Raw genomic sequence first — 16,160 nt, 5'->3', positions numbered from 1 at the left:
TCTCTTCTTCTACGGCTCTGGTTACAACCTAAATGGACTTCCTCTTCAAAATAAGAGCCACTTGTAATTGATTGATTAGTCAACGCTAGTTTTATTTCTCTCAGTCTACTTCCAGGACGTAGATAGACATTATTTTGTAGGCCGTGCCACCAGAGCTCTGAGGCTTAATTAGCTTCTTGGACATTCTGACGAGTGTCTGCTGGCTGTGATGCAGCGGAATGTTGTGTCAGGACTCTCAGGAAGTGAATTCACATAGCCAGACAACTATAGCTATTATCTATTCCACTATCTAAATATTGCACAATCTCTGAACGAATCTGAGTCTGGAACTACACCTCCTGAATGCTAATATATAGAGTCTGGAACTACACCTCCTGCATGCTAATATATAGAGTCTGGAACTACACCTCCTGAATGCTAATATATAGAGTCTGGAACTACACCTCCTGAATGCTAATATATAGAGTCTGGAACTACACCTCCTGAATGCTAATATATAGAGTCTGGAACTACACCTCCTGAATGCTAATATATAGAGTCTGGAACTACACCTCCTGAATGCTAATATATAGAGTCTGGAACTACACCTCCTGAATGCTAATATATAGAGTCTGGAACTACACCTCCTGAATGCTAATATATAGAGTATGGAACTACACCTCCTGAATGCTATATATGTGCGTGACTGTCAAGATGTGGGGAGGAGTCTCCACTTCCGCTTTAGATTTCACTCATGATCAGAGCTTCCGTTGCTGCAGACTGCATGACGGAAGCATTTGAAAATTGCGAGAGGCAACAGCTGTTGGTATATGCAAAAGCACCTCCATGCGCTTGATCTGCATGCATTTTGACGACGTGCGCGTGTGTGTGTGTGTGTGTGCTTGCGTGCGTGCGTGCGTCTCTCCTCTCAGCCTGAGAACGTGCTGGTGGACCTAAGCTCCTCCCCCTCCTGCCCGTCCATCAAGCTGGTGGACCTTGGCGACGGGACGCGCCTGTCGGCCGGGGGGCGTCGGCCACACATCCACCCGTTGCTAGGCAACGCGGAGTTCGCGGCGCCCGAGCTGGTGCGCGGCGCGCCCGTGTCCGCCACCACGGACGTGTGGGCGGCGGGCGTGCTCGCCTACGTGGCGCTCAGCGGAGTGTCGCCCTTCCTGGACGAGTCGGTCAGTAACTATATATACTTAAACATACTGAGAACCTGAGAGAAGACAAAATGTCTTCTAAATCCTGACAGTTTTCTGAAAAACCCTATGTTTCGTTCGCTCTCGAACATTTTCATGTCAAGGACCCCCAAAAATATATGTATTTGGAAATATGGTGTTCCAGGGACCTCCCCCAGAAGCAAAGATATGAGTTAAAAACATTCGCTCTGAAAGAATATACAGTATACTCAAAGATTTGCGCCACATTTTCAAGATTTCTCTTAAATAGCAGATCTGCAAGCTTGTAGTGTGGCACTCGGTGCTTATAGATTTGCTGTTTTTCAATAGCTAAACATAATGCTTAAAACACCAAAAGGGTTTCCCGCCCAGAATGGGTTAAAAAAATTGCAGATCTGCCCAAATCTTTGGGGGGGGGGGGGGTCCATGGAATAACATATTTTCAGATGGGGTCGGCGGCCAATTTCATATATATTCTGGGGACATTTGTATAGAATCGTCCTGGGGGTTTAAGTAAGCCGTGTACTTTTCTTCTTCCTCCAGCCCGAGGAGACGTGCGTGAACATCGTGCGGACGGACTTCTGCTTCCCCGACGAGTACTTCGGCGACGTGAGCCAGGCGGCGCGGGACTTTGTGACGTCGGCGCTGCGCGACGACCCGCGCAAGAGGCCCAGCGCCACGGGCTGCCTGCAGCACCCCTGGGTGGTGGTGGTGGGGGGTGGTGGGGGGGCCCGCCGCACGCCGCTGGACACGGCGCGCCTGGCGGCCTTCGTGGAGCGCCGGAGGCAGCATCTCCACGACGCGCGGCCCGTCGCCAACATCAAAGGACTGGTCAACGCCCGGGGGGGAGGAGGGGGGGGCGGGGGCGTCGGCCTGGGGAACACCATGTGACCGGAAGAGCACCATGGGTGCCCAAATTAGGCCTCATTGGGGGCCGTGGGGGGGGGGGGGGGACGCAGCCCAGGGGGCTCTCAGGGGGGGGCCCTTCAGGGAAACTGGACTGCGCCGTACTGGGTTTGATGAGGCTCTGCTTCATTGGCTGTTGATTGTGTTATATTTAGGTAAAAAAAACTGAAAAGTTTGCGTGCGCACATGGGCCAGGTTCTAATGGCGGCCCCCGGTGGCGGCTATGGGGAGCAGAGATGGGGAGCCGAAGTGTGACAAAGCCCTGGACCCGGAAGTTGACAGAATGCGCTGGAATCTATGGATCGAGAAGACAAAAAAAAAAAAAAATGAATGGCCGTGACCTTTATTAAAAAAAAAAACTACCTGGAAATAAAAACGTCTGGGTTTCCGAGGCTACCTTTCCACTAGATCGGATTCAAACATTTCATACAACTGAATAAACGTAGCCTACGCATCATATTGGCGGTGTCACTTCCCGACAATGAGCGTAAGCTACGTTTTTTTGGCGGGGATTGTGTGTTAACAGTTGTTATGTTGCATACATATATTTATTTGTGCCGCTCTCGATGAAAACAGCGTATTTAAAACAACCCCTTTTCACACTCCAGCTCTGCTTGACTATAGCGCTCGAGCGCTCAGTTTCTGCCCCCGCGATGGAGCAACTCTCTCATCTAAACGGCGCTGGTGACACCGCCATGTGACATCACGTTGTCACTATTCACTATACTCAAAGAGACATTTCAGAGAAGACCGCCATGTTTGATAACTGTTACTTGTCACAGGGCACAGCAGAACATCCATGTTGTGGTGCCACCGTTGGAAAACCCATTCATTTTCTTTTTTGTATAGAACATTTTTGAAAATGTTTGCATGAATTATTTATGTCCAGCCTATAATATCCATGCAAGGCCATAAAACGTATCACGTGTCAAACGTAAACGTATTGGAATATTGCGTTAGGACATTTACCAGCTCAGTGGCCTTGTGGTTAGAGTGTCCGCCCCGAGACTGGGAGGTCGGGGTTCGATCCCCGGCTGGCTGAGGCCGAAGCGTCATGTCCAGGGGGTGTACTTCCTAGCACAGTGGGTTTCAATCCGTTTCATGTCCAAGGTCCATTATTTATTCTGCATTTGAGCCACGGAACCACCATTTGATGAGACCCAAAACGGTGGCCCCATACACACATATAAAACAAATGTTCTGTGTCTTGTCTGTGTCTAATGGCGGTCACAATGCTTTTCCGTCACATGTTTGGTGGGCAGAACACAGCCATCAAACACGAGTGTTTGGTCAAACCATGTGACTCTCATTGGAAATGCACTGAGGCGGCCATTAAACACGGACAAGACACAGAACATGTGTTTGATATTTGTCTATGGGGCCCTAGAATACTTTGTTATTGTTTGTTAAAATGTTGTCCACAGTTCCATGCTGTTATTGTTTGGTGAAATGTTGTCCACAGTTCCATGCTTTATTGACGTCGGTACCATCTATGGGAGAAATATCAGGCAAACGTTGATCAAAATAACAATTCATTTTACATTCTCTAAATGTGGAGACTTCTTGTAAATAACCAAATGCATTTAAACTTCTCTGCGTATGCCTGCTCATTCCTGGCTTCTCTCCGGCTGTGCGGACGTGTGACCCTCAAAAATTATGGATATTCTATGCGTGGCACCATAACATGACAGAATGGGGGGGGGGGGGCTAGGGGGCGCCTTCACATGTCAAATCAGGCATTTCAACACTGGGTGGGGGTGGGGGTAGAGGTCAGAGGTCAAGAGGTGATGTCTGTGTAGGTCCCAGACGGGGGTGGGATGGGGGGGTGGGGGTAGAGGTCAGAGGTCAAGAGGTGACGTCTGTGTAGGTCCCAGAAGCGTACTTTTCAGGAAATGTGAATGCAGATCTTCAGAAACGGACGTTGCTTGTAGATCTAAGGCTATTTTCACTACTTTAAGTACTTTTTGCTTGATGACACTCGACTTGTAATAGAACTATAGAGCATTGAATGTATAATATAATGTATTATTATGAACTGTCGTCTGGAGCATTGAATGACAAAAAACAACATTAAAACGTTACTTTGCAACACATGACTGGACCACGCCTCCTCTCCTCTCCTCTCATACTGTGATTGCATAGTTGACAGACACACACACACACACACACACACACACACACACACACACACACACACACAGAGTAAAAGGCTGACTACAGCATTTTAAACCTTGTATAGTTCAGCCAACCGTTAACACTGAGCAGACTCTCTCTCAGTCTCTGTCTCTCTGTCTCTCTCTGTCTCTCTCTCTCTCTCTCTCTCTGTTTAATCATAATCTATCTTTCGTAAACCTATCTCTAGAAAACTCACAGGTATAGTCGCTCGTACACACACACACACACGCACGTGCGTGTGCGAGCGCACACACACCCCAGCAGGACCTAAACCATTGTGATGCGAGTGAAATGTGCAGAGTGTATTTAACCCTTAGTGTGAGCGACTGACGGAGTTCTCCCTGTAGTCAGGAGGACACCACCACCGTGCACGCAGAGTAAAGGTACGGTACGTGATCCGTTCTTTGTTAACGTTAAGTGTTAAATATGACAGTAATCATTGCTATAGAGTGTTTGTTCGGTAACAGGAGTCTCCATGTCGAGGCCTTCTAAATACTGAACTGAAAGTTTTCAGAAAATCTAATTGTTATGCTGCTATATTGCACATAAAGCAACAAGAACTCCAAAAGGGGTTCCCGTCCGCAATGGGTTAATAAACAGAACACACATTTCTCTCTCCCGATTGGATAGAGAATTCATATTATTATATACAAAAAATGTGATTAAAATGTAAAGTATTAATTACGTATGAATTGCAAAGTAAAATGGGATTGGAAGAAATGAGCAGACAACACTGGAACTGTAGGGTCCATGATGTGACACGTACCTACAGTAGTGCTATTCGTAGCATTCTTGTGTAGACGTTATTTCCTGTTGTACTGTGAGGGTCCATGTCTCGGTCCCCATACAGCAGTACTGACTCCACTGTGAGGGTCCATGTCTCGGCCCCATACAGCAGTACTGACTCCACTGTGAGGGTCCATGTCTCGACCCCATACAGCAGTACTGACTCCACTGTGAGGGTCCATGTCTCGACCCCATACAGCAGTACTGACTCCACTGTGAGGGTCCATGTCTCGACCCCATACAGCAGTACTGACTCCACTGTGAGGGTCCATGTCTCGGCCCCATACAGCAGTACTGACTCCACTGTGAGGGTCCATGTCTCGGCCCCATACAGCAGTACTGACTCCACTGTGAGGGTCCATGTCTCCGCCCCATACAGCAGTACTGACTCCACTGTGGGGGTCCATGTCTCGGCCCCATACAGCAGTACTGACTCCACTGTGGGGGTCCATGTCTCGGCCCCATACAGCAGTACTGACTCCACTGTGAGGGTCCATGTCTCGGCCCCATACAGCAGTACTGACTCCACTGTGAGGGTCCATGTCTCGGTTCCCATACAGCAGTACTGACTCCACTGTGAGGGTCCATGTCTCCGCCCCATACAGCAGTACTGACTCCACTGTGAGGGTCCATGTCTCGGCCCCATACAGCAGTACTGACTCCACTGTGAGGGTCCATGTCTCGACCCTATACAGCAGTACTGACTCCACTGTGAGGGTCCATGTCTCGACCCTATACAGCAGTACTGACTCCACTGTGAGGGTCCATGTCTCGGCCCCATACAGCAGTACTGACTCCACTGTGAGGGTCCATGTCTCGGTTCCCATACAGCAGTACTGACTCCACTGTGAGGGTCCATGTCTCGACCCTATACAGCAGTACTGACTCCACTGTGAGGGTCCATGTCTCGGCCCCATACAGCAGTACTGACTCCACTGTGAGGGTCCATGCCTCGGCCCCATACAGCAGTACTGACTCCACTGTGAGGGTCCATGTCTCGGCCCCATACAGCAGTACTGACTCCACTGTGAGGGTCCATGTCTCGGCCCCATGCAGCAGTACTGACTCCACTGTGAGGGTCCATGTCTCGGCCCCATACAGCAGTACTGACTCCACTGTGAGGGTCCATGTCTCGGCCCCATACAGCAGTACTGACTCCACTGTGGGGGTCCATGTCTCAGCCCCATACAGCAGTACTGACTCCACTGTGAGGGTCCATGTCTCGGCCCCATACAGCAGTACTGACTCCACTGTGAGGGTCCATGTCTCGGCCCCATACAGCAGTACTGACTCCACTGTGAGGGTCCATGTCTCGGTTCCCATACAGCAGTACTGACTCCACTGTGAGGGTCCATGTCTCGGCCCCATACAGCAGTACTGACTCCACTGTGAGGGTCCATGTCTCGGTTCCTATACAGCAGTACTGACTCCACTGTGAGGGTCTATGTCTCGACCCTATACAGCAGTACTGACTCCACTGTGAGGGTCCATGTCTCGGCCCCATACAGCAGTACTGACTCCACACAGTAGCTATGATGAACAGCCGCCTCTTAAGGTCTTCTCCCATATCTGATTTCCACAGTCTCCTCATCCCGTGCAAAGGCTTTCCAGGCAAGTGCTCTCTGAACCTTCAGATCCTGCTCGCCCAGTAGTCCGTTGCAAAGAGACTGAGGTCGAAAACCATCCAGACACACCAGCATCAGTCTTACCCTGTGTAAAGTGCAGAAGGGATTGTGAATCCCGCATTGGTCTATTAACCTATTTCGGGCGGGAACCCCTTTTGGTGTTTTAACCATTATTATAAACTTTAGCTATTGAAAAATAGATCTACAAGCTCACCGAGTGCTGCGCTACGAGCTTGTAGGTCTGCTATTTTTGAATGTGGCGCAAATCTTTGAATATATATTCTTTTACAGCGGACGTTTTAACTCATGTTTGCTTCTGGGGGGTCCCTGGAACAACATATTTTCAGAAAACTGTCAGGATTTAGATGGCATTTGTAGAATCGTCCTGGGTTAAGACACACTGAACGCTGCACCAAAAGCATAAGAACCGCTATCCAGAGCACAACTCCATAGTCTCCCGAGACTGACGGATGCCAATGAGAGTCGACTAACCCTAATGACCTAAAATAAAATAAAATAAAACATGTTTTAACAACCAATCGAATGTCACTTACCTTTTAAAGTGAAGGGCGAACACATGGCTCACAGTGCCCCCTTCAAGACACAAGGAGCAACACACGTGCACGTTGAGGTATGTTCCAATTGTACATACCAAATTGACTTTTTTAAAGAACTTCCGGCACGGGCAACGACCCCATCTTGTGGATTCCCAGCGCTATAGCACTTAACCTGTTTAAGGCACATCCCGGTTTTATCAGAGAAGACCTTAGCACAATAAGTAACCCACTTCTCCGCACATGACTCTCCCCCCGTTATTGGACCAGCCAGGGACCACCCACCAGGAAAGCGGGCGGCCGCTACAGGACCAGCCAGGGACCACCCACCAGGGAGGAGGCGGGCGACCAGCCGCCGCCCCAGCGTCCTCCTGGACTAGGAAGTTGCGTCTCCTGGCTCCGTATGTCTGGCCCCGGGGCAGCGCGGCGCTGCGGGGCCGCGTGCTGCTGTGTCTGGGGCTCCTGGGGGCCGAGAGGGTGGTGAACGTCCTGGTCCCCGTCTACTCCAGGAACATCGGTGGGTGAGCAGAGCAGCGGTCTTCACACATTTCCATTCATGTCGAGGTGTCGCAACGAGCCAATGTTTTCTTTGGCCCATTATTCTATTGATTATGTTTCACGATTCTTCATAGAAGCATGTTTTGTTTTATAATAGGAAGAGTGATACAGACAGACAGACAGACATATCCCAGACTCTTCTCTCTCCTGGCTCAAAAACTATGGAATGAACTTCCCATTGCAATCAAGACTCACTCCCAATCTTCCATATTCTATTGAATTTTGAATGCCTACATGTGTGTGTGCGTGAGTGCGTGTGCATGTGTGTGCGTGTGCAGTGAATGAGTTGTCAACAGGAAGTGAGTGGTCCTCCCTGGTCCTCACCGTGTGCGTCTACACGCTGCTCAAGTTCCTGCAGGGGGGAGGGGCAGGTGGGCCACACCCCTTTCCAACATGTCTTCATTATCATTGGTCCTCACTGATGCTCATTATAACAATATGATGACGGCATCATTTCCTGTCTCCAGGCACGTCGGGCTTCATCAGTAACCTCCGTCACTTCCTGTGGACACGTGTGCAGCAGTTCACCACTAGGGGCGTTCAGGTACACACAGTTCAACAGTTCACCACTAGGGGCGTTCAGGTACACACAGTTCAACAGTTCACCATAATGTGACATTCTAAATCCTACACGGGTTGTGCTTTATAACCACGCCCTGCTTCCGTGGCCAACACGGTAGTGGCTCTCGCCTACAAACAACTGCGGACTAGACCTAAATATATAACTATGTCGAACGTTGCGAATTTCGCTTAGCCGACTCAGGGCCATTCAAGTCGCGATCAGAATAGTAGCCTAAATACTGTTCTGGCGAGAGATTTTCTCTGCACCTGAAATCTGTAGTAGAATTTGTTCAACTCGTTGGGAGGTTGGGAGTTTTGCGGAGAGCATATCTACACATTAGAATCTAGCCCCAAATATACAACTACACTTTAAGAAAAAAATCACCAGTAAACTACACTACTACACAAAAATAAAATCTACCACTATTCTACTAAGTGACTTTACAGAAATTCTCATTATATTCAGACTATACCCTCATGTATTTCATACTGCCCTCATGTCCCAAACAGGTGCGCCTCCTGTCCCACCTCCACCTGCTGTCCCTGCAATGGCACCTGGACCGCAGCACCGGGGAGGTGCTGAGGAGCGTCGACCGGGGAACCTCCTCTATCAACAACCTGCTCAGGTAAATACAACCTCCTCCACCAGAAACCTGCTGCAGGTATAACCTCCTCCACCAGAAACCTGCTGCAGGTATAACCTCCTCCACCAGAAACCTGCTGCAGGTAACCTCCTCCACCAGCAACCTGCTGCAGGTATAACCTCCTCCACCAGCAACCTGCTGCAGGTATAACCTCCTCCACCAGCAACCTGCTGCAGGTAACCTCCTCCACCAGCAACCTGCTGCAGGTAACCTCCTCCACCAGCATAACCTCCTCAGGTATATAGTTCTAAGGCCTCACTCACACCTAAAAAACACCCGTCTTGTGTCTTGTCCGTGTTTAATGGTAATGCATTAATCCAATGGAAGTCACATGGTTTCACCAAACATTTTTGTTTGATGTGTTGTGCCCCCTCCCCCGCATCAAAGAAAAATGTTTGGTCAAACCATATGACTTCCATTGGAAATGCATTGGAGCGGCCATTAAACACGGACAAGACGTGCACAAGACACGGACAAGCTCTCTCTCTCTCTCTCTCTCTCTCTCTCTCTTTAGTTACTTAGTGTTCAGTAGATGTTTATCTCCCCCAGCTACGTGGTGTTCAGTATCTGTCCTACCATCGTGGACATCATCATCTCCATCATCTACTTTGTCTCCTACTTCAACGTCTGGTTTGGTCTCATCATTCTGCTCTGCATGACGCTCTACCTCCGTGAGTTCATTTATTATGATTGATTGATTGATTGATTGATTGATCGACTGATTATTATTAACTAGAGATGTCCTGATACTGTATCGGTATCGGAAAAGTATCAGTATCGGCCCTTATTTGAATATGCCAGTCTAACCACTAAGGCTGTCCCCGAACATTTGGAGTTGCCCAAACTGCAAGTGCACATTTTGAGCGAGGAGTCTGCTATAAACACAACACGAGATATATATATATATATATATATATATATATATAGCTAGATAGCTATAAACACAACACGAGATCACAACACTGGTATCGGTATTTGGTATTCGGTATCGGCTAACACAGATCGGATCGGGAACGGAAAACGTGCAGTATTAATAAGACACGGCTGAAATACATTGTGTCTCTCTGTCCTCAGTGAGCACCATCCTGCTGACGGAGTGGAGGTCCAGGTTCAGAAGGCAGATGAATGACGAGGACAACCAGGCCAAGGCCAGAGCTCTGGACTCTCTGCTCAACTTTGAGACGGTGAGAGGACCTGTCATTCACAACGGCGTTTACGCTCATGGTGGTAGTGGTAGTAACTCCACCCTGCCACTGGGGGCGCTCAAGTATGACCGGAGAGCAAAATGGCCGCCGTGTGAATATATGACGAATACTTGAGGTTCTGTCCCTTGTCTGGTGTTTCCACTTCCAGGTGAAATATTACGGCACAGAGGAGTACGAAGCTCGCTGCTTTGAGAAGCAGATCCTCAAGTACCAGGTGAGGTCATAGGGCATCTACCAGGTGAGGATCTAAACATCTATAAATCTATGCATAGATTTATAGATAGATGTATAGATCCTCACCTGCAGCTTGTAGATCTGACTGCCCATGTGTGTACACTCAGTTATGAGGATCCTTGATCAAAGGTTTGAGAATCACTGTACTGCACAAATTGGAACAGAGCCTTAATTAGTTCAATTGGTAAAGGGGGGCGGCATTCGCGGCAGTGGCTCAGGGCTATATGGTAACCGCAAGGTTGCCAGTTCGAACCCGGGCTCCCCCAGAGTTAGTATCGAAGTGTCCTTGAGCAAGACACTGAACCCCTAATTGCTCGTGATGTGCAGGTTGTTGCCTGCCATATGAATGTGTGTGAATGCACAATCTATGTAAAGGTGTGTGAATGTGTGTGTGAATGGGTGAATGTAATACACAATGTATGTAAAGCGCCTATATATAAATGCACAATTTACCAATTAACGAGCTGTGAAGGAAGTTGCGGTCCATTGAGCCTATTAAAGGACCACTTCACCACTTTTCAACCTATCTTCATAGAATGTGTCTCATAGGAGAGCTGTGGGTAGTTCAGAAACCCATCCACCAGTGACATCATCGATCGGGAATCCAAGCCAATAGAAACTGCAGGCTTTCTATTCCTGAAAAGTTGCAATGCGAAAATGGAAGCCATCGTTCTCACGATAATCATCGAAATAAACATAAACATCGAAATATGTGTTTAAAAAATCTGCCTAACGATGATGTCACTGCTTGACGGGTTTCTGACCAGCTCAAGCCCGACACACACCGTCTGCGACCGCCGCGCGTACCGCCGCGGTACAGTATTGCCGTGCGCCATAGCCGCACGGCAACACCAACAGGACGCGGCGCGCTACCACGCGGCTGGGGAGTTTTGTTGACTATTCCATTGCCACGCCCACGGATAGCCGGGTGGAGGCCGCGCGGTAACGCCTGGAAAATAGAACAGCGGTGCATCGGCGCGGCAGGCGAGGCGTGACCGCGCGCCAGCGCGCGTCGGACGCAGCCGGTGTGTGGTGGGCTTCACAGCCCTCCTATGAGACACATACTGAGTAGAAAAATATTGTGGTATTTTATCATGAACATTAGTGAGGAGGACTAATCTGTTGGACATTTAATCTGTATCACCAAGGTAGTTTCACCCATTCTGGGTGGGAACCCCTTTTGGTGTTTTAACTAAGCATTATGTTATACTTTAGCTATTGAAAAATAGCAGATCTACAAGCTCATACCACGCCAGCTTGTAGGTATGCTATTTTTGAAAAATTGTGAAAATGCGGCACACATCTTTGAATATATATTCTTTCAGAAGACTTCTTTATTTTTATTTCGACATCAGGCCTACATGGGCTAACAGAGATCTTCATAATGTCTGTGGCAGTTTGTGTTCATTCACGGCCACCAGATGGCGATAATGCTCTTCATGTATTCGTTGTGGGTTGCTGATGTACTGTTACTCTTTATTTTTCTTCTGCTGTGGATGTCAGTGTGAAGAAAGAAAGAGTAACAGTTAATCAGCAACCACACATTCACACACCTTCACAATTGAACATGGTGGACCCTATTGTAAACAAGTGTACAGACACATTCATAGAGCTTTCCAGAGTCTGTGCATTACATTCACACACGATGGTGGAGGAAACTATGCAAGGCACCAATTAACCTGCACATCGGGAGCAATTAGTAGGTGTTCCCATGAGAAGATTCTGTGTCATCTAAAGACGCCATTAAGTGATTTATCATCACTGTGCCTTTCGCCGCGAGCTTGATCATGTGCTATATGCTATGTGTTAATACATCACCTAAATGCAGAAGTAAGCTGTCCATCTATTTTTCCTGTGTGTGTGTGTGTGTGTGTGTGTGTGTGTGTGTGTGTGTGTGTGTGTGTGTGTGTGTGTGTGTGTGTGTGTGTGTGTGTGTGTGTGTGTGTGTGTGTGTGTGTGTGTGTGTGTGTGTGTGTGTGTGTGTGTGTGTGTGTGTGTATCCGTGCGTGCGTGTGTGTATCCGTGCATGCGTGCGTGTGTATCCGTGCGTGCCGTGCGTGTGTATCCGTGCATGCGTGCGTGTGTGTTTTCAGGATAGTGAATGGAAAAGCAATGCTTCTCTGGCGCTGCTGAACCAAACCCAGGCGCTGATCATCGGCTCAGGTCTGCTGGCCGGATCGCTGCTCTGTGCCTACATGGTGATGCAGGGACAATTCCAGGTATAGGACACAATACATGGTGTAACACAGGGGACAATTCCAGGTATAGGACACAATACATGGTGTAACACAGGGGACACTTCCAGGTATAGGACACAATACATGGTGTAACACAGGGGACAATTCCAGGTATAGGACACAATACATGGTGTAACACAGGGGACACTTCCAGGTATAGGACACAATACATGGTGTAACACAGGGGACACTTCCAGGTATAGGACACAATACATGGTGTAACACAGGGGACACTTCCAGGTATAGGACACAATACATGGTGTAACACAGGGGACACTTCCAGGTATAGGACACAATACATGGTGTAACACAGGGGACACTTCCAGGTTTACGCCACAATACATGCAAACACAGGGACACTTCCACGTATGGGACACAACAGTTGGTGTAACACGGGGACACTTCCAGCTATAGGACGCAATACATAGTGTAACACAGGAACACACTGTACACTGTAAACAAAAATATATATTTTTTTCCTTCAAAAGGGCAGATTGCTGTCCAGAGGGCAAGGGCAGGTGGTGCTCTAGCACCCCCTAGTGTCTATCTGTGAGGGACTGAGGGACTGAGGGACACTTCTAGGTATTGACGATATGGATATGCACACGGAAGTGCTCGTTGACTATCACTCGACAGCCCATGCCTACCACCTGTTTTGAATTTGCACATAATGCCGGGAGGAAGCAGAGCAGGAGGTTGTTACTGATAACGAGCGCTTCCAAACTCTGACAAAAATAATAATCAATTCATCCTTGAGTAAGCACACAGGCTCTATTTGCTCAATGGTAAAAATGTCTGCACTTGCTCAGGGTTCAAATCCGGGGGTAGAAGAGGAAAGTTACACAATGCAGTGTAATGTAAACAATAATATGATTATGTTGTGTTGTAATGTAAACAATAATATGATTATGTTGTGTTGTAATCTAAACAATAATATGATTATGTTGTGTTGTAAGGTAAACAATAATATGATTATGTTGCATTCCAGGTTGGAGATTATGTTCTGTTTGGGACCTACATTATCCAGCTGTACACTCCTCTGAACTGGTTTGGCACATACTACAGGTATAGTACACTGGAGTACACAAAAATACTACTATAGTACACTGGAGTACACATACATACTACTATAGTACACTGGAATACACATACATACTACTATAGTACACTGGAGTACACAAACATACTACTATAGTACACTGGAATACACATAAATACTACTATAGTACACTGGAGTACACATACATACTACTATAGTACACTGGAATACACATACATACTACTATAGTACACTGGAATACACATAAATACTACAGGTAGTATACTGGAGTACACATACATACTACAGGTAGTATACTGGAGTACACAGACATACTACTATAGTACACTGGAGTACACATAAATACTACATATATTACTACTGGAGTACACATACATACTACTATAGTACACTGGAGTACACATAAATACTACATGTATACACTGGATTACACATAAATACTACTATAGTACACTGGAGTACACATAAATACTACTATAGTACACTGGAGTACACATAAATACTACTATAGTATACTGGAGTACACATAAATACTACATATATTACTACTGGAGTACACATAAATACTACATATATTACTACTGGAGTACACATAAATACTACATATATTACTACAGGAGTACACATAAATACTACATATATTACTACTGGTAGTACACTGCATAACAACAAACACTAATACATGCTACAGGTACACTGGGGTACACATAAATACTACATACTATTACTGCAGGTACTCAGGTACTATAATCAGCATGAATAATTATTATGAGTATTATTATTATGATTATTGACAGTATGCATTTGTGTGTATTCAGACTCATCCAGAGTTCATTTGTGGACATGGAAAACCTGCTCAATGTGATGACAGAGAATACAGAGGTAACACTATGGATGGATGGATGGATGGATGGATGGATGGATGAATACAGAGGTAACACTATGGATGGATGGATGGATGGATGGATGGATGGATGAATGAATACAGAGGTAACACTATGGATGGATGGATGGATGGATGGATGGATGAATACAGAGGTAACACTGCATGAATGAATACAGAGGTAACACTGCATGAATGAATGAATGAATGAATGAATGAATGAATACAGAGGTAACACTGCATGAATGAATGAATGAATGAATGAATGAATACAGAGGTAACACTGCATGAATGAATTAATTAATTAATACAGAGGTAACACTGCATGAATGAATGAATGAATGAATGAATGAATACAGAGGTAACACTGCATGAATGAATTAATTAATTAATGAATGAATGAATACAGAGGTAACACTGCATGAATGAATGAATGAATGAATACAGAGGTAACACTGCATGAATGAATGAATGAATTAATTAATACAGAGGTAACACTGCATGAATGAATGAATGAATGAATGAATGAATGAATGAATACAGAGGTAACACTGCATGAATGAATGAATGAATGCATGAATTAATGAATGAATACAGAGGTAACACTGCATGAATGAATGAATGAATGAATGAATACAGAGGTAACACTGCATGAATGAATGAATGAATTAATTAATACAGAGGTAACACTGCATGAATGAATGAATGAATGAATGAATGAATGAATGAATGAATGAATACAGAGGTAACACTGCATGAATGAATGAATGAATGAATGAATGCATGAATTAATGAATGAATGAATACAGAGGTAACACTGCATGAATTAATTAATTAATTAATTAATGGACGACCGGAAGGATGGCAGAGCATATACATTATCTCTCTTACAATATGATCTATAAGAAACATATTACTCTCTCTCTCTCTCTCTCTCTCTCTCTCTCTCTCTCTCTCTCTCAGATAGAGGGTGATGATGATGTTGACCTGGTTCTGACTTCAGGTCGGGTCGAGTTTGACAGTGTGTCTTTCTGCTATGTCCCTGAGTAGGTATTGAGCGTGTGTGCGTGTCTGTGATACCGGGTACTCGATAAGCCCAAAGCTTATTGATACCGGGTACTCGATAAGCCCAAAGCTTATTGATACCGGGTACTCGATAAACCCAAAGCTTATTGATACTGGGTACTCGATAAGCCCAAAGCTTATTGATACCAGGTACTCGATAAGCCCAAAGCTTATTGATACCGGGTACTCGATAAACCCAAAGCTTATTGATACCGGGTACTCGATAAACCCAAAGCTTATTGATACTGGGTACTCGATAAGCCCAAAGCTTATTGATACCTGGTACTCGATAAACCCAAAGCTTATTGATACTGGGTACTCGATAAGCCCAAAGCTTATTGATACCGGGTACTCGATAAACCCAAAGCTTATTGATACCGGGTACTCGATAAACCCAAAGCTTATTGATACCAGGTACTCGATAAGCCCAAAGCTTATTGATACCGGGTACTCGATAAACCCAAAGCTTATTGATACCGGGTACTCGATAAGCCCAAAGCTTATTGA

The 16,160-nt window shown here is 46.3% G+C and overlaps 1 protein-coding gene across 1 annotated transcript in view; it reads left to right on the top strand.

Annotated features, from left to right (window-relative positions):
* Positions 1–7,229: 7,229 nt before the first annotated feature.
* LOC310866888 (ATP-binding cassette sub-family B member 6-like) overlaps positions 7,230–16,160 on the top strand; it is a gene marked incomplete at its 5' end in the record, with an annotated part of 16,747 nt that continues 7,816 nt past the window's right edge. The window contains 12 exons of the mRNA XM_083776684.1: positions 7,230–7,283; positions 7,477–7,723; positions 8,043–8,135; positions 8,232–8,308; positions 8,836–8,951; positions 9,519–9,640; positions 10,044–10,153; positions 10,323–10,388; positions 12,502–12,627; positions 13,634–13,710; positions 14,524–14,639; positions 15,592–15,634. Coding sequence (XP_083632810.1) covers positions 7,230–7,283; positions 7,477–7,723; positions 8,043–8,135; positions 8,232–8,308; positions 8,836–8,951; positions 9,519–9,640; positions 10,044–10,153; positions 10,323–10,388; positions 12,502–12,627; positions 13,634–13,710; positions 14,524–14,639; positions 15,592–15,634 — 1,247 coding nt within the window. The remainder of the gene's footprint in view (positions 7,284–7,476; positions 7,724–8,042; positions 8,136–8,231; positions 8,309–8,835; positions 8,952–9,518; positions 9,641–10,043; positions 10,154–10,322; positions 10,389–12,501; positions 12,628–13,633; positions 13,711–14,523; positions 14,640–15,591; positions 15,635–16,160) is intronic.

The sequence above is a fragment of the Protomyctophum parallelum genome (genome assembly GCF_964188405.1).
Source record: "Protomyctophum parallelum genome assembly, chromosome: 11".
Taxonomy (NCBI): Eukaryota; Metazoa; Chordata; class Actinopteri; order Myctophiformes; family Myctophidae; genus Protomyctophum; species Protomyctophum parallelum.
This window is presented reverse-complemented; position numbering and strand designations above follow the sequence as displayed.